This window comes from Trichoderma reesei (genome assembly GCF_000167675.1).
Source record: "Trichoderma reesei QM6a unplaced genomic scaffold TRIREscaffold_6, whole genome shotgun sequence".
Taxonomy (NCBI): domain Eukaryota; kingdom Fungi; phylum Ascomycota; class Sordariomycetes; order Hypocreales; family Hypocreaceae; genus Trichoderma; species Trichoderma reesei.
Genome location: NW_006711153.1, coordinates 968,646 through 991,130, shown reverse-complemented (window position 1 = coordinate 991,130; position 22,485 = coordinate 968,646). Strand labels below are relative to the sequence as shown.

The following is a 22,485-nucleotide window of genomic DNA, read 5'->3' as shown; positions in this document are numbered from 1 at the left end:
CAAGCTGCCAGTCGGCCATGAATCTGAAGAGCGCCGTAGCTCCAGACTCACCAGTCACTGTACATTCAACGACGGCTGCGCCTTCACAACGCCCTCCACAGCCAGAAATGGCCCCGCGATTGGCGGCGCCCTCATACCCGGCAACAATGCCACAAAGTGCAGGAATGTCACAAGCAATGGCAGCTCCGCAGCCACCTGTCACCTTCCAGTCTGCGTACACGCAGCCTGCATATACGCAGCCTCCTGATGCACAACCTTCCCAGCCGTGGTCTTCTGGTGCTCAGTCTCCCTACACAGGACCCTTGAACCCCCAGCGTTGTTCACAGCCCTCGTGTTCGAAACCTGACTGGTTGCTTTGCAATTCTCCATGCCCCTACAACTCGCAACCGCAGCCTGTGTATGCACAGCCAGTGGCAGCTTCCCAGCAAGCAGATGTTGCAAATCCAGAAACCACCCCACGGTCGATGGTGACCTCACAATCCACGATAGCTTCAAACTCACCAGCCACTCCATGGCCAGCTGAGCCATCGCAAACAAAAACAACAACAACTGCACACCACCCTGCCCTTCCGCAGCATGCTATGTCCTCACAGCCAATGACATGCCAGACAATGACGACCTCACACGGCGCGGGGCCTCCGCAGCAGCTGGTGGTTGAACCCGCAACGGCTGGTGACGCTCGCAGTTCGGCTCGCAAAGGCGGCAGAGAAGGTTCAAAGGTTCCCCAAGATCAAGGTCCGCGCTCTCTCTATGCTCCGAAGACATCAGCCATAGTCGAGATGACACCGAGCTACGGGAATAAACTAGTCGACTATCTCCTAAAGCATGAGCCGTCGATGCTTGCAGGTTCGCAGATATCCGATACTCTGCCCAAGGAGACCGCCGTTCACTACAATAGCGTTCTGGCCCACCAAACCCAAGGCCTGGGACTTTTCTTTCCCTACGAGCGCCTAGAGTTCCAAGACGGCTTTGACCCTAGCCTCGCATCATCTCAGATGGTGTCAGCCTCGCAAGAGGCCCAGAGCATGCAGCCGACAGCCACGCATACTGGTCAATCACAAGCCTTCCAACAAGTACAGAGCACGGGGGTTTCACCTGGCCACGATCAGTTCAATACTGCGGCACCGCATAGTAATTTTCAAGCGCATTCTTCCTCTCGGGTACCTCCTACTGGGAGCGTCCATCACGGCCAGATCGACCGTATTGGCCATCCTCTGAACGTAGGGCAGAGGGGAATGGCAGGAGCCGGTTACCAGGGTGGTGATGTTCAGGAGGGCTCCCAGATGGATTGGCAGGCTGCCAATGGGGGAAGTTTGGGACGCCGGGACGACGCCCAGGTGGTCTCCCGTCAACACTGGCAAGCTGCTAATGAAGACGCCATCGGCCACCAATTTGCGTACGGAGCCCAGTCTGTTGCAGCCTCAGCACCACAAAGCACAGCGCCGCAGATGACGGCACCGCAATCCTCAAGTTCTACTCCAGCAAGGATGCAAAGCGGCCCTCAGCCATCTGCAAAGAGAGCCAAGGGCAAGACGTCACTTGCCAAACCCGAGCGTCCCATTGCCGCATCTGTCAAGGCTCAACCAGCACCCAGAAAGACCCCAACCGCGTCAACCAGGATTCCGGCTTCCAGAAAAGCAAACGGGCAACCTAAACCAGCCCCGGCATCTGGCGGTGTTCAGAAACGAAAATCCAATCGAGTCCGCCAAACCACGCCGCCTCACCCTGCGGCGATGCAGCCCGCAGTCCTTCAATCTTCGGTGCCTCAAACTTCGGTGCCTCAAACTTCGGTGCCTCAAACGGCGGTGCCTCAAACGGCGGTGCCTCAAACGGCGGTGCCTCAAACGGCGGTGCCTCAAACTGCGGTGCCTCAAACTGCGGTGCCTCAAGAACCGGCGTCCCAAACTCCGCGTCCGCCAGCTGGACGAGAGCAGCAGCCAACTACCTATCTTTCGGGCGCGGGATTAAGATTGACTCAGGAAGATGTGGATCGTTGGCAAGAGGAACGGCGGAACCCCTATCGTCTACCCTCATTCGAAGACGCTTTTGGCCGATTTTTTAAAAAGACTTCCAATGATGATGAAGAAGGCAATTTCATCCTCAACGCTTATCGTATATACAGGTAGGTTATGACGTGTTGCAGAGGCCCTTGCTCAGACCTTGTATTGGAGCGATGAATGGTGCTTTGCGAGTTGGATAGGTGTAAGTGAAGGATCAAGCGCCAAGCCTTGCAGACGGACCGATTGCCCAATGGCGAGCCAAGCCATGAAGCGAGGCTACTGGGAGCCTCGAAAGGGCGCATGGTGAAAGGCTTAGATCTCAATAGAAGCTACCGCTTTTCTCCTAATGATCAGTGGCAGCAATCTAGAGTCGAGATTATTGAAAGAATGGAAGAAGAGAGTGAACTGTTCCCATATAGATTGGTCAACAAAAGGAACAAACAGGATTGCAAAGCTCGAGAGAGAGACGAATGTCATTTGTGTCCAATTAAGGGTGCCCCAATCGTTGCCAAGAAGCACCACGGCCGTAATGACGCGGCGAGTTGTGATGTGTCTGCTGCAATCGAATTCGAGTTGTCTTTATTCAGCGAGAGGCGAATCGCGAAGACATACAAATTTGCCTCTGGGGGTATTTCTTCGGTTGCCAATGACAAGGCTGCCAATCCTTCATGATGCATCTAGATCACTATCACCGGCTCAAATCGTCCAGCAATATTATGCGGTCCAATCGGTCGCATCCTCTAGGAAGCAATGCTGGACCAACATGCCACTTCACGAAGCGTGTTCGCATCTTAGATTCTCCCCTCACTGCATCTGCCCAGTGGCATCAGATGATCGCCGGTTGCACGATGTAACTCAGCCAACCTATCCTTGCGACGAGCTTGGGATCCATGCAGGCTCTACTACTTTGTAGCCCGTAGGACAGCGATATTCCTAAAACTGGGAAACCATCGCAACCCAGGCTCACTTGAAGGCTGGAGGACGAAGAAGGGTAGGACAACGCCTTGGGAACCATTTAAGCTTAACAAAGATATATGGAGCTCCGTGGATATTGTTGCAACGATCGTGAGAATCCGGGGAGAACATGGGTGCCCGTCTTGCTCCGCATTGATCGGCATCGACTCCGCTTCTTCCATGTCAGCATGCTCTTCCAAGCCCAGTCCAACAACAAGGAAGGACGAAGCGAATGTCATAGGATTCGCCCCGGCCTTTCCATCGCTCGTTGCTCTGCATAGGTGTCTTGGGTCGTTTGGTATACGCATCTCCACACCGCCCGTCACTATGAGGTAGAGAGCGAGCAGTCATCGTGGGACAACAGGAGCTGCTCGCATGCAGCGTACCATTGGGCTAAGAAAGAGGAGAGGAAGTGAGGGGAAATGACTTTGATGAGAGGAGTTGTCCTGATGGCGTAGCAGTATATAGGAGCACGAGTCTGCCCCGTCTCTGATGGAATCCAAAGTGCTGGATACAGAGGGTTGTTGCGAACTGTTGCGAAGTCCTCGGCTGAGCTTCCCATCTGTCCATATCCACGAATTGATACTTCTTTCACGCCATAAGCCCTCTTCAACAGGTAGATACGACGATCGGAATGCATCTCTTTCCGGCAGGCCTGCTCGCGCTCGCCTGCGTTGGAACTGTCTTCGCTCAGACCGGCAGCCCAGCCAGCTACAAAGTCCAGAAACCGCCACTGGACACTGACTGGACTTACAAGGTGGGCACGGATCCATGGCCCGAGTATCCCCGGCCTCAACTTCAGCGTGAAGTCTGGCAAAGCCTCAATGGGATCTGGACGTTTCAGCCCGCCGGGGCTGGGGCAGGCGACTCCGGTAGTCCTCCAGGGGGGCCACTTCAGCGCGAGGTGCTCGTGCCGTCCTGCATCGAGAGTGGGCTCTCGGGATTGCAAATCATGAACATCACCGACATGTGGTTTGCGACGAGCTTTAAGATACCGCACAGTTGGAGCGGGCAAGCTGTCATCCTAAACTTTGAGGCCGTCGACTACGAGGCAGTAGTGTTTGTGAACGGAGCCAAGGTCGGGAGCCACACCGGAGGATATTTTCGGTTCGCATTGGATATCACCAATTCCGTCAAGTTTGGTGAAGAAAACGACTTGTAAGTCAACCGCCTCTGGTAATTCGACGGCGTTGGAGCAGCAGGAGCAGAAGATCCAGCTTGGCCGACGGCAAAGATGCGTGTATGGATTCGTAGCAGGTATTGACCAGGAAGCAGAACTGTCTTCGTTCACGATCCCACCGACCTGGATGTCATTCCGATCGGGAAGCAGACTCGGAATCCGAGCCACATCTTCTACAGGTCGTGCTCCGGAATCTGGCAATCTGTGTGGCTGGAGAGTGTGCCTTCAAACCACATCACACAGCTTGACGTTGCCGCAGGCATGGATGGAACAGGTATGAAGTCATCAGGATGCCCTCCCCGGCGATGTCTAGTAGTGGCAGTCCACGTCTCGTCTAACGCAATGCTCTAGTTTGCGTAACCGTTCACAGTTCGAAGAAGCAAGGAGCCTCGGCCAAAGTGTCCGTTATTGGGCTCGATGGTCGAACTATTGCTTCCCACAGGGGCCCTTCAGATGAGGAGTTCAAGTTCAAGGTCAAGCACCCCAAGCTTTGGTCCCCATCCTCTCCGACTCTGTACAATTTGACAGTGACCCTTGCCGATGATGAGGTGTCCAGTTATACTGGGTTCCGGACAGTCTCCTCTGGAAAAGTTAAGGGGATTCAGAGACCGCTGTTGAACGGAGAGTTCACCTTCATGTTTGGTACGCTCGACCAGGGGTTCTGGCCAGACGGGCTATATGTGCCGCCCAACAGAGAAGCCCTTGTATACGATCTGAAGATGCTCAAGGGGCTGGGCTTCAACACCGTCAGAAAGCACGTAAGTGGCCCGTTGATCCGGTTGTTGCCAACGACGCAGTCAAGTAGACAGCTGACATGAGCGGTTTGTCACAGATCAAGGTTGAGCCGGACTTGTTTTACCGAGCCTGCGACGAGATGGGTTTGATGGTCATCCAGGACATGCCCAGTCTGACCAACGACGGGAGTCGGCCTCCTAACCCGGACCAACAGGCGGAGTTCCAACGTCAGCTGGAAGTACTGGTCAATGAGCATAAGAACTACCCGTCGATTGTGACATGGGTCCGTCTTTCCCCACGACCCTGCCCATAGTAGTTGAGACTGACCAAGCCATTCGTAGGTCATCTATAACGAAGGATGGGGGCAGCTCAGGGGCCCACCGTATCCTGAAGAGAAGCTTGTGGAACTGGTGCGCAGCATCGACCCCACGAGGCTCATAGACGCGACGACGGGCTGGAACGACCACGGGGCAGGCGATTTCTCAGTAAGCCGATTGCATGTCGATGAGCTCCCAGAGGAGAGAAGCTGGCTGACCAAGGCGTAATGACTTAGGACAACCACCATTACGCCAATCCGCAATGCGGCACGCCTTTCTACTCCACCCCTTCATCTCCGTACGACCCCAGCCGCATTGGGTTCCAGGGCGAGTTTGGTGGCGTCGGCCACAACGTGTCAATCGAACAGTTGGTCTTCCATATCTCCTCTGCACCCTTATGGCGTATTGTCCAGTAAGGGCGTATTTTGTGGATGCCAAGTGCCTAACAGTATTATTAGTCTTTGGAATGTCCAAGAGGCCATCAACACCATCAACCAGACGTACGAAGTCGACGCTGATCTGGCTACTTACAACTACCGCGCGGGCGTCCTGTTCCGCGAGTTTCTCGAGCAGGTGGAGCGCTATGCTTGCAGCGGCGGCATCTGGACACAGACGACCGACGTCGAAGGCGAAGTCAACGGTCTCTACACGTATGATCGTCGAGTGCTGCGGCCTGACGCGAGGCAGTGGAAGAGCGATATCAAAAAGCTGTACAGCGCTGCGGCAGGTAGGCGATGAATGAGCAGCAGTGTGGCGCCACGCGCTAATGGCAAGCTGCTTGATCGCTTCGAAAATTCAACGAATAGATGCTGTATTGAGGATGTTTGATGAGTGAAATTGACTGCTGGCTCATCGACGGAGAGGTTCCATCATTGAAGTTTTGCATGTAGAAATTGTGGTGGTGCCTCAGACATCTACTCTGGTCGATGCTGCCTTCCAACAATCGAGCATTTCTCCCATCTCACCCCACCTGCCACATGCAAACAGGCCGCTCTGCTCCTGCCCACCCGTCGTCCGAGTTCCTGGACTAGCGAGCCGCTATCCCCAAGGTGGCTAGACCAGCACTGGAATACATAAGGCATCCCTCCTTGGACCCCACTATCCCGCAATCGTATTCGGATCTTTGACCGCTAAGGCAAGTTCTGATAAAGTTTGCAAGTCGAAGAGATCAGAAGCCAGTTCATCGTCCCACAATCATGTGATAGAGCTCCTTTTCAGCATATCCGTCATGTCATGAACAGGGGTCCGATGCGACAGTCAGTTTGATTCTGCTCTTGTGAATTCAGCCAATTGCACAGGATCTTGCTTGTGACAGTTCATTCCATCGTCCAAGAGGCAGACAACGAGCCTCCAAAAATTACAATAAATACCCAGCCGGCGATTTGTGTTTCCTGACCACTTCACAACCGCAGACTGTACATTGGCTCCCTTGAGAGCCTCGTTGGTGCTCGATACCCTCCCAAATCGCTTGGACGGATTGCGCGGCGGTCTTCGACTCTCGACTTGACGAACTCGACTCGAAACGAGCAACCCCATACGCCCTTCTGCCTCCATCACTCGACCCATCTACAATTGCAGAACCTCAATGTCGAAAACATCGACGTCGCAGGTGCACACGCGCGAGCGGCGCGACCTCTACCATGAGGCCGACGTCGTCGTCGTCGGTGCCGGTGTCTTTGGCTGCGCGGCCGCGTTCGCGCTCGCAAACCAGGGACGCTCTGTGCTGCTTCTCGAGAGATGGCTGCACGAGCCCGATCGGATCGTGGGCGAGCTGCTACAGCCGGGCGGGTTGACGGCCTTGCGGAAGCTGGGCCTGGGCCACTGTGTCGAGAATATCGACGCGATCCCGTGCTACGGCTACAACGTCATCTACCATGGAGAGCCGTGCGCCATTCCTTACCCCAGCCTGAACGAGAAGGGTGAAGTGACACATGCGTGGGGAGGGAGGGGGACGGGCGGAACGAAGCAAGAAGGATGCGGCTTCCATCACGGCAAGTTCATCACGCAGCTCCGCAAGGCGTGCTTGGGCCACCAGAACATCACCGTGGTCGAGACGGAAGTTGTCAAGACGATTCGAGGAGAGCACACGGATCAGATTCTGGGCGTCGAGACGCGGACGACGGTGAACAAGGAGACTGGGGAGAAGAAGAGCGACTACTTCTTTGGCCAGCTCACCATTGTGGCCGACGGCTACGACTCCAAGTTCCGGAAGCAAGTCCTGGAAACAAAACCCGTCGTCAAGAGCAAGTTCTACGCCCTGGAGTTGATCGACACGAAGCTACCGCTGCCCTTCCACGGCCACGTCATCATCGGCAACGCCTACCCCATCCTCCTCTACCAGATCGGCACCCACGAGACGAGAGCGCTGTTCGACGTGCCCCAGGGCATTCCCGAAGCCTCGCCCGAAGCCGGCGGCGTCCGCGGCTACATTCAGAACTGCGCCATTCCCGCGCTCCCCGAGTCCGTCCGGCCAGCTGCCGAGCGGGCGCTCGCCGACGGCAAGATCCCCCGCAGCATGCCCAACAGCTGGCTCCCTGCGGTGCCCCAGACCCCGAGCGGCCTCGTCATCCTCGGCGACGCGCTCAACATGCGACACCCGCTTACCGGCGGCGGCATGACCGTCGCCTTCAACGACGCCCTGCTGCTCGCCGAGCTACTCCACCCGGACCGCATCCCGAACCTCGAGGACACGGCGGCGATCCGCGACGCCATGCACAAGCTGTACTGGCGCCGCAAGAACTTCACCAGCATCATCAACACGCTCGCGCAGGCACTGTACTCGCTCTTCGCCGCAAACGACCGCCAGCTACGCGCGCTGCAGATGGGCTGCTTCGAGTACTTCCGCCGCGGGTGGACCGACGGCCCGGCCGGCCTGCTCGGCGGCATCATCCAGCGCCCGCTCGTCCTGGCGTACCACTTCTTCTACGTCGCCTTCGTGGCCATCTGGATGAACGGCTGCAACGTCATCGGTGGTCCTCTCGGCTTCTGGAAGCTGCCTCTTGCACTGATCGATGCCGTCCTCATCTTGTGGAAGGCTTGCGTCGTCTTTTTGCCAGTCATTTGGCGAGAGGGCTTCCAATAAGAGCAAGCAATTGGCAGGCACGATGGCAGTCGTCTTCTTCCTGTCTCACTATATATATATATATATACATATATATATGTATAGATATACTTTTGTATGAGAGCATCGATGTTGGGATTTGTTTTACGTTGCCACAAGGCGACGCGCGGAGTTTCACACGGTTGGCAAAAACGAATGCATGTGGCTTGGTATTTCTCACTTCACTCTCCCCCCTTTATATAATACAGATGTGGCACGACATGAGATCTTGCTAGACGGCATGACCGGTGGGTGATCTTGATACGCCATCTAGGTACCATAGAAAAGCAGCAGAGGAGGTTTGGGCAAGGAGGGCGATGGCGCCGAGCTTTGGATGAGCAAATGGTTTTTTCACGCAGTTATGGCTAGAGCAAGATGCTAGAGACATTAGACGGTAATTGTAATACTTATTCGATCATGTATGTATTTCTCTCAACCTCTCCATGGTGTGAATCGTGTAGTCTTTATGCGGAGTTTATGCTGCGATCCGAGGGAGTCTTGGCAGTATACACTATAGATACCATCATGAACTGGTTGACTCCTCGTCAATCAAGCTCCCTGTGGCAGCAACCATGTAAGAAGGTTTCACATGGCTAGACATGGCCATCTATTTTAAAAGGCATACACATGGATGTGTGCTTTATCTGCCGCGGATTTATCCATCAACCCCTACTGATTGTCGATTTCCACGGGCTCCAAGTCTCAAGTGAGGCGCCTCCTATACACGCCCATCATCCAACTGGCCCTCAATACGGCCAATCCAATGGCCATCTTGATGCTATCCTGGATTACGTTCAGCTTGCTGCCGCCCACCTCGTGCCACTGGATGGGCACCTCGGCGACTTTGATGCCAGGACTAGTGCCAATAACACTGCCGTCGCTGCCCAAGACGGGGGTGGCGGGTGCGGACTCGGCAAGCATCAGCATCTCGATATCGAAGATCCAGCCTTCGGTATGCATGTAGGGAACGATGTGCGGCAGTGAAGCGCGGGTAAAGAGCTTGAAGCCGCATTGGGTGTCGCGGATCCGGGAGGTGGCCGGAGGCGTGAGGATGGTGAGGACGAGGTGGAATGACCGCATGAGAAAGTTTCGGAGGGCAGAGCGCTACCAAGACGAGGGGCGTTTAGCAAACACGACGGGACCACAGATGAATTATCCGTTTAGCAAGCGATGGGTGACCAAAGCAACGAACCTTGACGACTGCCTCACTACCTACGAGATGGGCACGGCTGCCAATGGCAACTCCCCGACGGGAGCCGTCAACAACCTCCTCGACGCCCTCAATCAGCTTGGCCACGTCGCTGAACCGCGATGCGCCGTCGGCGTCGGCAAACAAGGCGTACTCGCCACGCACGTGGCGAAGGCCGTGAGTTACACCACCGCCCTTGCCCCGATTCTTGACCAGAGACACAACCCGCAGCGTATCATGGAGGCCATTCTTCTGCGCAAAGTCGAGCACCACATCGACCGTCTTGTCGCGGCTTCCGTCGTCAACAACAATGATTTCGTAACCGCTGAGGCCTCGCTCCTTGGGATCAGCAACACTTGGCGCATGCCGCTTCTTGACCGGCACAGCAGGGTTCTTGGCGCCGGCGCTGCGTCCAAAGTGCTTGTCCAGGTACTCGACGGCTTCTTCGAGCGTCGGAATGACACGGTCCTGCTCGTTATACGCGGGGAAGACGACGCTGAGGAGGAGCTCGGCGGGCTCGATGGAGCCGACATCGGGTGTTGGGAACGCCTGCTCGGGGCGAACACGCTGCTCGCTGAGGCGGCGTTCTGCGAGCCATCGATCGTACCAGCAGGGAAGAGGACGCGGCGTCGTCTTGCCCGAAGGGCCACTGGTGATGTATGTCTTTTCCGAGGGAAGAACCGGGCGAGGCTTCGGGGCGACGAGGTGGAGGAGTACAAAGAGCTTCGCGCCAAGGTCAGTCACAGCCTCACAAAGGTGAAAAAAAGGAAGGGGGGAAACGACGAGGAACGCAATTGTTGGAATTGGGAGGGAGAGGGAGGTCGCATACACCGAAGAGTCCCACCAGAACCAGCGCGAGGAAGAGGCCGAGGAGGATGTACACTGGAGTCGCTCGGATCCAGGCCCAGAGGGGGGCAGGAAGCTCGAGCAGCGTTGTCGCGAGATGCATTTTCGGCGTCGGCGCTGGGCTTGCCTCGCCTCGCCGCAAAAGCGAGATGCAGGAGGAATGGACGAATCAGATGAGGCCGCGCATGCGTTTGGAAGAGAAAGTACAGGTAGAATCAAAGGTAAAAGACGAGAAAGAAGGGGACTGCAAGGGAGAAAAGAAAGGAAAGAAAGGAAAGGTGACAAGTGGAAAAGAACTGAACCTGCACCTGCAAGAGAAAAAAGAAAGATGCCAGGTGAAAAGAATGTGAGAACGCCTGGCGAATGGCTGATGACGAGCGCTGGAATCTTGCAGCTGCCAGCAGTGAGGCCACAGTTCAGTTCGAGGTGCAGGGTCGCAGGCAGGGTCGCAGGGAGCTGTATGTTCCGTCTCCATACGGGGCAAGGCTGGCCAATCACGGGCGGCGGGTTCGGCTCGTAGCGGTCCCGTTCAGTGGAGGTGACGGCTTCAGTGGGCGATGAAGAGCGCTGTGACCTAGGTACGTATCAATCAGTTGGTCGCTTATCAGTCATCTGCCAATCGGCGACCAACGCATCTCTCTACCCAAGATGACCTAGGTTAGTAGATATTATCAGATCACATCAACAAAGGGCAGCAGTTTTCTGCAATGAACGAAGCAAAAGAAATTCGTCAAAATGTATTCAAGGTATGGTGCGAATGTCGAATGTCAAAGATGAATTTCCAAGCTCAGCTAAAGATGTGGAAACAGATATTCAGAACGGAAAATAACATGAGAGGGAGATAAAAACACAGCTTGCCAATTGATATCCCTTCCAATGTATCGAAGCACCCAATTAAAAATAGATACCTGCCTACCCAGAATCAGTACATGAAAGTGTCCAAGGAGGAGAAAAGAGAAAGGCTGATCGCTGATTCAAAGGCGCGTGTGTGCACTTGTACGTATACACTTATGTGTGTGTGTGTGTGTGTGTGTGTGTGCTGTCTTCTTCTATTCCAACAAGCAATCCTTCATGTCATCGTAAAGGAGTGGCCCTCTTTATGCCACCAAAACATTCCTTGCTCGGTGCTGGTGAAGCTTGGAAGACGGGCTCCGCGCCGGGAGCCGGTCGTTGTCGCTGATCTGCAGGACATGCCAAAGACAGTTTGACAGGAAGAAAAGACCGAAAAAAAAAAGAAAAGAAAGAAAACTCCAGAATCCCTATACTCTTTATATGTTCCCAAACCAATCGGCCGATGAAAGACAAAGGAGAAACCATAAACGCAGGCTTGGCTTGGTCCATATTCAACTACGCGACAATGCAAAAGAAGGCCATATTCGGCGAGAGGAAGAGGCAGACAAAATGTCGAGATAAGGCATGGTCAAACAGTGACAGCCGGCGCTTTGGAGCTAGCCCAGCGAGACTTCTTCGACAGCTTGCCTCCGCTCTTGGAGAATCTTTTGGACTTTTTGACACTCTCAGGCTCGGGGATTGAATCCTCTTCAGGGAACACGTTGATGACGATGGCCTGCCTCACCACAGGGGCGGCAGTGGAAGTTGGGGCAGCAGCGGGGGTGGGAGCCACAGTTTGGTCGGTCTTGGGAGGTGCAGCAGCCACCGCTTCGGCACCAGACTCAATCCGCTCCAGCTCCGTGAAGCGAGTGACTTTCGCGGCCTTGCGCTCCTTGGAGTGCGTCCCATTGTGTTCCGGGGAGGGGCTGCTGTCCGTCGACAGAGGGGCGGAAGCGGAAGTCAGGGTCGTGGCAGAGGTGTTGAGACTGGCGTTGATAGAGCTTGAAAGCGAATATTCAGACGTCTCCAGCGAGCCCGGCAGTTCCAGTTGCGGATGAGTGTATGTCCGTACAACTGGAGCGGGCGCATTAACAATGGGCGCGATGGAGGCGAAGCCCCTCATGGACGTGGGCGGGCGGGACTCCCGAGCGGCCCCCTTGGCCGAGTTTGCCATGGCGATTCGCTCAATGGATGAGTCGGACGGGCGGCGGTGGCCGGCACGCGGTCGACGACCTGCCTTGCCGACAGCTGCTGTAAGGGGCGGCGGAGCCCGCACCACGGGGGGGCGCGCGAGCCTCATCTCGAGGTCATCTTGCGAACTCGTAGAGCCGCTGGAGCTCTCTGATTCTTCTGGGCGTCGGAAGAAGCTGGTTAGCATCTTGCGGATCAAGGCGCACAGAGGCAGTAGCGGAGGACAGCGGCGACGAACCTTGCGAGGACGTTGGGCTGGTCCGGGGCGTGCTGTAGCCAGAGACGGACACCCGGACGGCCTCCTTGCCTTTGGTCGAGGCGGCATAGGCCGTGAACTGCGAGCCAACGTCGGGCATCGAGTGGGCGACGTCGCGGCTGTAGCTTGCCGAGTAGGGCGACACGCCTGTGTAGCTGTACGCTCGGGGCATGCGCATGGGCGTGGCACTCTTGTCCGTTGGGTACGAGACGTGTGACAGGCTGCTGCCCACGCGAGGCGCGCCCGGCATGTTCATGTGATGGCCCGACGCCGCCATGGCACTCCTCCGCCGGTTCTGCTCCTGGATCTTCTGCCGGTCGGCCTCTCGCCAGCTGGGCGGCGCGCTGGCGATGGCATCCGTGGCCGCGTGCGTGGGGACATGCCGGTAGGGCGTCTTTTCTGTATTCTCCTTCTTCTCCTGCTCGGCAAGCTTGGCATTGTGCTCCTTGGCCTGCTGGCGGCTCTTCTTCATGCGCGAGAAGATGGACATCTTGACTGTGGCTCCTGCGTGGCAATTCTCCTTCTGTCACTGGCCGTGCTCCCACAGGCAAGACGGACTCGATCACAGTGTCCTCAAGGTTCACAGGCCCTGGATATATAGTTGTATGTGTGTGGTGCAACAGGTCGGTCCGTTGGTGGTGGTGTTAAAGTAACCGGGGTATGGTAGAATAGGTAAGGTAGGTAAGCTAACAGGGTAGGAATGCGAGCAGCAGCGAGAGGGTGGCTCCGCTCAATATGTAAGCTCCGGAAGAGAGGGGAGTGATGCAACAGATGTTGATATGTCGAGCGTCGATGCAGATCTGACGGATGACTGGTCCAGGGCAGTGGTGACGGGGCTGGGAGGGTTGTTGATCTCGTCGTCGTTGGAGGGTACCAAGATGACGATGGTGATTGTAGGGACTATCGTTGTTGTTCCTACTCCGTCCACGCAGGTAGTGGAAGGTAGAGGAAGGGTGGAAGGAAATGGGAGGTCCAATTCGACAAGGCGATTGTCGAAGCGGTATTTGTATCCAACCAGAGGAGAATGGCAATGCGAGGTAGCTTGATAGGTATCGGCTAGGGCCACGCCTTCGGAGAAAGCTTGCCGCACACGATACGGAGAGGCAGAGGGGCGGCTTATATGTAAGTGAGTGGGTGGATCGGATGAGATGCGAGGGATGAGATAATGGACCGGGACTCTCTCTATTCGACGGATCGAGCGCAAGACGGGTCTTGCTCGCCTTGGAAGCAGGCGTCGGAGCCGGGTTTGAGAGCACGACCTAGGGCGTGGTGGTGTGGTTCGGCTTGGGTAAGCCCGGGCTATGGGAGTTGAGACACGGAACCAAGAATAGAAAGCAGATCAAAGGGCAGGAGGGGGAGAAGAGCAGTCAAGATATGCGGAGGAAGAGGAGCGAAGGAAACGGATCGGTGTTGAGCCCCAGCCCTACATATGCCAAGTAGGAGAGGGAAATCGAACCCCTGGGGAGCTGAAAAATACGACGCGCAGATTGGGGGGAGGGATCCTCGGTGCGGGTTGCCGAGGATGGCGTATGAAGAGAGAAGAAGACGAGGAGACGAGTGAGAGAGGGGGGCGAGTGGGTGACTGAGTAAAGTAAAGTAGGTACCTAGGTCGGGGAAGAGAGGGGGCCCAGTATGAGATAGGTAGCTGCTGCAAAGGCATACAGAGGCATGAGGGCAAGGTACGAATTCGGAGGAAAAGGGCCCTATGTATACGAGGCAAAGAGGTATGGATGGCACTGGATATCTGGAGAATCGGGGGCTGCTGATGCAGTGCCGATGCAGTGCAGATGGGAGCGAGAATAGTTGCACTCTGTGCGCCTAAGCGTCGAGTGCTGGGCGCAGCTGAGAGACAAGGGTCCTCTATAAGGTACCTACCTACCTGGTACCTAGACATTACGGTACCTAAGGTAGATAAGTAACTACCTCATCTTAGTAGATTTGTACATGCATGTATGCATCCTGTATGTACGGCTACGGAGACGCCTTGCCGGCCACTTCCAGTTGGCTAGGTACCTGATAACAGGGAAGAGAGCACCGAGAGATGTACTGTACAGCCTGAACAATTTACCTCCCTCGCTTTTAGCAGATGAGATGGCTTGCAACGGGGGGCGCAGGTGGTTGGCCAAGGGCATAGCCGTTTGCCAGAGGAGAGATGCAAATGCGGCTGACTCGAGGGATGCGTCGTAAGACTCTTGCAGGCCGGTGGCACACGTGGTTGCAGGAAGGCTGTACGAAGAAGTTAGGGCAGTTACCTTAGTACCTAAAGTAGCCCGGTACTTCGTTCCGCATCCAGAGATCCTGGGACCGACGCCGGGCACCGCTACATGATGCCTGCAGTGCTCGTAGGTATGTAGTGATTATATCCACATTACCGGACAGTACCTACCTGTAGCTGTGCAAACCCGTCTGTTCGCCATGCAGCGTCATCGACACCTCTGGCTTTATCAGACATTTGGGGCTCGGAACAGCCTGGTGACTAGTCTCACCTTCAAGTTAACTTCTCGAGGTACCCAAAGTAAGGTGACTGTTTTCAAGGTTTCCTACCACAACAGGTAGCTGAGGGATTCCGATGACGCCAACGCACGACAACGGCCAGCAACTGCACTACTAGCACCCATACATAAGTCCCGTGTTTGGGGTCTTATCTTTTTGTCTTCTCTGATCCGCCATGTCTCACTCGAACAATGGCCTCATTGTTGGAGGAGTATGTAGAGGGTGAGACAAGGAGACGCCATGATTCATCTTCAACGTGGTTGACAACCTTGAACTGCCTCGCAATTATGACTCGTACTCGTACCTGAACACGATAGAGAGAAGGAGGGTCCCTTTCAAAGTCAATTGCCCGCTAACCTGCCATCAAGTGCTGGTACCTGTGAGATTCGAACTGGAGACTGGAAGCCACGGTCCAGATGGGTAGGTCGTTGGGCAGGTAGGCCCCTGCCAGCGACTGCCCCAAAGCCGTTACCGTCACCGTTCGGGGCGGCGGCAGCCCGCTGGACTAGGCACTAGACAAGAAATGGCGCGCTAAAAGCTTCCGCGCAAAGCGTAAAAACTGGCGATGCGATCCCACTAGCGAGGCCAGGCCCAGGTACCCCGATTGATGGCGGTGGGACTCTGTGAGTTGTCTCTTGATATTGACGTCGAGACTGTTTATGTGCGGATAGTGCCTACCTTATATTGGTGATATTGGTCATCGAACAAATCCCACTGGGACGAGATGGTAAGATCCCTAGGTAGGCAGGTGCCCCAGAAGCTACCTACCTACCCAGGTGAGGTCGAGTTTTGTAGAGAAGAAGTAGAGACCTCGTAAATCTTTCTCAATGGGCGGCGACACACGGCTCTTTCGTCAAACACCACCAGGAGCAATCAATATTTCCATGCACAATCAAAAAGCATCGCCACCACCACCATTTTCACTTCAATTAGTACCTGAGGCTACAGAGCAACCATTAACCCCCAAGGGCTCACCTGATCACCCAATGGCCACACGGAATTGGTCATGTTCCCCTTTCTGTCGTCGAATTGTGAAACACCTCACCTGGATAGACCAGTTTGGGTCTGACAACCATCTCCGCCCCCCAGCTCCATATCTCATTCATCTGACATATACATGTACAGAATCGCTCGCTCGCTGTCGCAACTACAACATCCAAGTACCTAGGAAGCGCAAGACTCTATTCAGATCAGCATCGCAGACGAGAATTATCAACTTTGTGCCCTTCGCCCGCATTTCGCTATCTTCCACCCCCGCGTCTCGCCCATCCGCTATCAATACCCTATGCCCTTTGTCCATGTCGTCAAGTTCCACCGCCCGCAGCGCCGAGCAGCAAATCAACGCCTGCAGCAGGTATGGTGACGCCGAAAAGCTGCTTCTCTGGCTCCAAAAAGCAAGGAAGGCCCCAGAACCAGCTGCAGCAACTGTTGCTCGCCATCTCGTATTCCGCTCACGGACCCCCCAACCCCCCCAAGCGGCTGCCTATCATGTGCGAGCAGCTCTCCGTATAAGCTGCGCGCTCGTTACCAATCATCCCCCGGATCGCGAGCGACCTGATGCCCGAGTGGAAAAGCCGACATGCCAGCGACTTCCAACCAGCGGCACTCTGTCCAGCATCATGCTGTCCGATGATAGCAGCAGTAAGTACTTGGTACGATGGATGCTATAGCGGTCCATACCTGTACCTAGGAGGCCGGGGGTAGTTTTGCAGCAGACTTGCAGCCATCATTTTTGTCCAGCAGAGTGCCTTTAGAGCAAGGCCTCTTCCGCAACACTTTTCATTCGTTATAATGCATATTGTGTAATGATTTTGAGCCTAGAATGGTGGAGAAAGGCTTGCGTAATAATTTTCAGTAGTAAAAGTCTGGCAGCTGTAACATAATTCCTTAAAAAACAGCATGAAATGGTTATTCGCAAGAGCCATAGTCTAAAGGCACTCTGCTGGATAAAAATAGTGGCTGCAAGTCTGCTGCAAAACTACCCCCGACCTCGTAGGTAGTAGTCCGAATTGCATAGCGTACCTTGGGTAGGCGCTTACGGGAGCCCTGCAATGGCTTTCTTGGCTGAATTCCCGCTCCAACAAGCTACATACGCGGCTTGGCAGAGCTGAGAGGCATCAAACTTTGGAGTTCCTGAATTCATCGAGGCCAGCGAAACGTGCTCGATCCCTGTCAATATTGAGTGGGCGGGATAGCGCCGTCAGTCCAGCCGCACGCACGCTAAATCAGCCGACGTGAACAAATAGCAACAAGGGAGTTTACGGCAACCTCCGTGGCTCCGAACCAACCTGGGATCTCCGTGGCATCAGGTAGATGCCACTTCATACATGTACCTAGGTACGGCATCCCTCCTGCCATGCAGCAAGCCAAGTGGCTTGAGGTAAGGTAGTACTATCACGAAGCAGTGCCGGAGCTTTGACATGGAACGATGATGCATTGAGGCCCTGACCCCATGCTTCTTGCACGTTGAGGTATGCGGTGCCCGTACTTGGCGATGCGACTTTACATCCATCGTAGGCATCTGGTCTCGATTTCAACGATCAGGCATGTCAGGTAGAAAGCCCCCCAAGCGTCGCTGGTGACGCGGCCGTGCTCTCATACAGGAATCATGTGTATACATATGTACGAGGTGCTCGCTCACTGGTCTCTCTCCTCCATCTTCTCTGCCGTCCCCCCCTATCGGAAGAAGCTGCTCTCTACCCTAGCACGGTGGACCGCTGCCAGCGAAAACCGGGTCTTTCGATGCCAGCTGAGAAGCAAAGGGAGACTCAAGGAGGAAAGGTGCCGCTCTGCCGCTTGGCTCTGTGATAAGGCAGAGACCAGGAACGCTATCATTGGATGTTGGAGGCTGGTAGGCTTCCAGCAGCAGCCTCTATCACAACGCCACAAGGAACGTGGCAGTTTCTGTGGGTGAGACTGGAAGCGACTGAGCTGTCAACCACCGCCAAACGACTCCATCCTGCGCATGTACTGTACTTTGTTCTGCAGAGAGTATCTACCTTACATACCTACGGTGCCTGGGTAGAGAGGTTCTCTGGATAGCCAGATACCGAATCATGCAGCACGACATTGTCGTGAAGAGAGCAGCAATCAGCGGGCGCGGCTTCCGTTCCCTGCCGGGCCTCAACGCAAATCGTCTGAAATCCTCATCTCATACGAAGCAAGGCACTACCTTGGGTCGCAAGTTGGGAAGGACAAAGATTGTACTCCGTCCTCGTGGTCTTCCAACAGATCTCTCACATGCAAGAGGCCGGCCTTGCTCCATCCATGCAGCCCAGTCAAAGCCATCTGACCTCGAATGGCCCGTTCGAGGTCGATATGGATGCCGACCAGAGCAACTCGGAATAGCCAGATGCCGAATACCACCAGGCAAGCAGGCAGACACTTCTAATATGTGAGATATTAGCAAATTGACGATATTCCATCGCGCTTACATGTAGGAGATTGCCAAGAAGGGGGCTTCGCACCTCAACCTGGGAGGGGACGTGGGGGTGCAGGTTCCCGAAATAACCAACCGTCTTCAATGTTCCCGGCGAGCATATAGTGCCATATGATGCAAATGACAGCCTTGAGCAGCTATTCGGGCCTCGCTGTTCCACAGCATCGATGGTGTTATCTTGCTTGGGACTTGCGCCTGCACGGAGGAAGAGATAAGGCCAGTATCACGATGTGACCTCGTTCCTAGCCTTGATGCCAGTGCCAACACCTTGGCAAGTGCACTGCAATTCTTGCAAGGCAGCTTTATATTAATTTTTCCATTCAAATACTGATGAATTTTTCTTTATTAGAGGGTTCAGCAGAGAGGCAGGGGATCTTGATCGCCGCCCATTCTTCTATTATGCTACCCCTATGTGAGGATCCCAGCTGCAAGATCCAGGGCTCCGAAGTGACCATGTAGTAGTTCCCAGTACTCGTGGATGATTGCACTCGGTTGCCAGAACAATGTCCAGGGTTTGCATGTGCCGGAAAGATGCTAGACCTCCCTTGGTGGCTCACGGCTCTCCATCTATCAAGGCCCGCATCAACCCTGCTCGAGGGCCAGGGTCCGAGTCCAGCCTGGCGTACAGGCGAACGCCTCCAGATAACACTTTGGCAGTACCAATACATACATACTCAACTGCATGGGCCAACGGTCAGGGACATACTGCCGTAGCGAGGTGAGACGGAGAGCGTAAGATTTCGTAGCAGCATATGCATACGCCAGCGTAGTGTACAAGTATGATTGTTTGATATTGGCGCCGAGTGCCGCTCTGGAAAGGCAGCAATAGTGCGAAGACGTGGCCACGCTAATATGCAGCCTCTCTGTGATTAAATGGCCGGGCAACTGGGATCCTTCACACCGGTTGGAGCAGCCGCGGCTCTGAGCAGGGATTCGTCATAGAGTTGCATCTGGACTCGCTCCAGTCCTGCGAATTGAGCGCATGGCAGACTTCCGCGCGAGCACTCCATATAGCTTCATATATACGACGAGCGAGTTCCTGAGTAACAGCTCGGCTGGCTATCTGTACTGCGCATCGGTAGACAAATGCTCGCTTCTGTTGTCCAGGAACGTGGATTACGCACCAAGTAACCCGGCCGACTGCTTGACCAGAGGTGAGAGAGAGGGAGAAGGGGGCTGCCGGCTGGTTGAAGGGAATTTTGAGCCGCTGATAGCTAAGGTGACATGGCCATCGGGCATTTCGAATGTCATGGCTCCATACTTGGGCAGGTCTGGCCATCCCACGCCCAGTGGCTTATGCCATCAGAGACATGCATGATAGCGCACCCTCTCGGCTTCCTTACTCGACGTGTATTTTGGCAGGAAGCAAGATAAGACAGAAACGGTGAGAATGGGCGCAGCTGCTCCATTGGCTAGCTGGCACAATGCAAGACAAGCTGGCCAAGCTAAGGCGTCCGGGCTGAACAAGGCAGTCTATTGAGCCTCATTGAAGTACTCGTCTGCAGTTCTCCAAGTGTTTGCCCTGCCGCGACACCGATGGGACCAGGGATGCGAGAGTTGCGTGGTGCCAGCTCTTGGCTCAGAGATGCCTTTGTGAGGTATCTAGACAAGCACAGGGTGAAAGTGACCGAAAGAAACGCCGCAGCGACTGGAGTGCCGCGTCTTGAGCTTTGCACCACACCACGGTTGACGCAAAATTTCTGATCGCATAAGGTGTGTAGTTAATCGGAAACGAGGCAGTTAGAATGTAGTGAACGAGATAGCGGGACTCATTGCAGTCAGAAATTTGTTGACAGACTGCACAAGTGACACACCTAAACGAGTCCTTCTCAATTTGATTAATTTGTGTTTCTTGAGGCGCGTTTTCATCGTCGGGCCGGACTTGGTATAGAATTACCCTATATTACCTGGTAACTTGAAGGCTTTCGGGGGGTGCATGATGCCCGGACCAAGAGACATGGATGTTTCTGTTAGTGCCTAGAATGGAAAGAAAAGGCATCGTTTTCGTCTCCCGCATGGTATCAATCGCTTCAGTTGCTTCATCAACTGCTGTAGAGTTGAGCGCATCTGATGATATGTACGCCTGCACCGCACAAAAATCGTAGATGCTCGACATGATAGGTAGTGACTGTGGGACAAGGTGCATGCAGCAATTAGACATTGGCCTTCCCTGGACGGCGGGGAGAGGTCAGAACGGAAGTGTGTAGTAAACTTGAGCTCCTTGACGATGTCGCTGAAATCAGTGAGGCCACTAGCTGACAAGCTGCTCATCTCTCTTCCGCCATACGGAAGAGGACCGCCCTGGCTACACAATTCGTACCGGAAGATTAACGAGAGAAATCAGCCTGCGTGAATCTCGGTATCGAGACTGATGCCCTATTCGATTTTGGTCGCGACAGATCGTAGGGAATGACGCAGCCAGCGTCCGTGGAAAAAAGCCCAGGGGCCGAATCGTCAGTTGTACCCCAAGCCCCGAGCGTTAGTGTGCCGTATCGTCGGGACGGGAATACTAGTAGCTTGATGTGAGAACGGAAGAGGCGCCAGGCGGAAAAAAAAAAAGAAAGAAAAAAAGAGGACCAGGGGTCCGTGAACCAACATGTGGCGGCTGAAGTGCCATCGGCTGCGGCGAATGAGGTCAACCCATGACTAACCACGTCCCGCCCCAATGTCTTGCTTCGATGGCAGGCTCGATTAAGCATATCCTTAATTTAACTGACGACGAGTTAGTGGCTGTCGCGAGAAACGGGGCTGGCCAAGGATGGATGAATGTTACCCTTGACAAGCCTCTCGATGCGACGCTTGTGTACCTCTCTGTAAGGTAAAGGAGACTCATGTGGTATGGCACGCGATGCGGACATGCAGCAAGGGGGTCAATCGATGCACAATGGAATCATGACAAGTCGGAGATTAATATCAAGAAAGAGGAAAAAAGAAAAGTGACTCATCAGGCCGAAAGTAATGGACCTACACGAGCATCGTTGCGGGATGCGGCATATGGATGGACGGACGGACTGGGATTGAACCAGGCTCACAGCATATTCCCCCAATCCGCTTTCTGTCCTTTCTCTTCCATCGGTCTCTTCTTGGCTTGTGATGGGGACAGGCTTTCCCTTCAATTGCTTCTCGCTAACTCGTCATTTGCAGCTCTCGGCACAATGCAAGTCACGGCGGGAGAAATCGCATCGGGCATCTCGTCGGGGTCGATCGATCGTGCAACGCGAGGCCCGCTGCCGTGAGCCGGAGCATGGGGGAAAATGTGGGAATTCGAGATGGAGGTTTTTTGGGGGGGAATCGGAGGTTTGGTCTGTGCGTCGCTGATGAACGCGGCTTGACGACATGTCACGTGCAAGGGTGGCGTGCTTGAGGTTTCAAAGCTCTAGGTCGCACGTTATTCCTATTGGAGGCGAAAAAAAGATTTTGACAAGGAAAAAGGGGCATAGAAATGGAGAAAGGAAGGAATAAGAGGTTCGATGATTGAAGGGCTGCGCTGCTCGGCTGCCTGCTTCTTCGCGGAAATGCCACATTCTCTGTGACAGACGCTGTACATTCACAGTACGAGACAGAAAGCACCTTACTTCGTGATGCAGGCAGTTGCCATTACACAAGGTACGGAGAACGGAGCACTGCCGTGCGAGACGAGGACATGCATGATCCCTGTCGGTGCGTTAGCACAAGGTCTTAGCCATCTGTTTTGCCTTGGGTAGCATCCAGCGCCGCAAAGTCAAACGGCTTTCTAGTGCTCTTCTCTGGCGTTTCTCCCGCTTTGCACGGAGTCCAAGTCTCAATGGCGCAAAGAGGTTGCAGCAGCAGAGACGCACAATGGGGCTCATCAAGGGGTCGAGTAAGGTACCTTGGGTAGAAATCGACATGGTTGGATTGCGTAAGGTAAGTAGGTACAACGTGATTACCTACAAAGTACCTTTATGGCATCTGCCCGAGTACCTCGGCAGGACG

General features: G+C 54.6%; 4 protein-coding genes across 4 annotated transcripts; 2 read left to right on the top strand and 2 right to left on the bottom strand.

The window, feature by feature from the left end:
- Window positions 1-3,513: 3,513 nt before the first annotated feature.
- Window positions 3,514-5,940, top strand: TRIREDRAFT_76852 (glycoside hydrolase family 2). The gene is made up of 7 exons (XM_006964262.1): window positions 3,514-4,112; window positions 4,230-4,408; window positions 4,486-4,892; window positions 4,967-5,152; window positions 5,211-5,354; window positions 5,423-5,553; window positions 5,645-5,940. The coding sequence occupies exons 1-7, from the start codon at window positions 3,589-3,591 to the stop codon at window positions 5,922-5,924; spliced, it is 1,851 nt and encodes a 616-aa protein (XP_006964324.1). The 5' UTR covers window positions 3,514-3,588; the 3' UTR covers window positions 5,925-5,940.
- A 739-nt stretch (window positions 5,941-6,679) lies between these two features.
- TRIREDRAFT_121230 (squalene monooxygenase-like protein) lies at window positions 6,680-8,702 on the top strand. The gene has a single exon (XM_006964261.1). The coding sequence runs from the start codon at window positions 6,772-6,774 to the stop codon at window positions 8,266-8,268; it is 1,497 nt and encodes a 498-aa protein (XP_006964323.1). The 5' UTR covers window positions 6,680-6,771; the 3' UTR covers window positions 8,269-8,702.
- Window positions 8,703-8,850: 148 nt separating this feature from the next.
- On the bottom strand, window positions 8,851-10,729 carry TRIREDRAFT_121227 (glycosyltransferase family 2). Its single transcript, XM_006964117.1, has 3 exons — window positions 10,305-10,729; window positions 9,479-10,198; window positions 8,851-9,390 (listed from the first exon to the last, which is right to left on the bottom strand). Exons 1-3 carry the CDS (start codon window positions 10,422-10,424, stop codon window positions 8,989-8,991), a joined length of 1,242 nt encoding a protein of 413 aa, XP_006964179.1. The 5' UTR covers window positions 10,425-10,729; the 3' UTR covers window positions 8,851-8,988.
- A 1,012-nt stretch (window positions 10,730-11,741) lies between these two features.
- On the bottom strand, window positions 11,742-13,089 carry TRIREDRAFT_121226 (uncharacterized protein; the record flags this gene model as incomplete). Its single annotated transcript, XM_006964116.1, has 2 exons — window positions 11,742-12,502; window positions 12,582-13,089. 2 exons carry the CDS (start codon window positions 13,087-13,089, stop codon window positions 11,742-11,744), a joined length of 1,269 nt encoding a protein of 422 aa, XP_006964178.1.
- Between the last annotated feature and the right edge of the window lie 9,396 nt (window positions 13,090-22,485).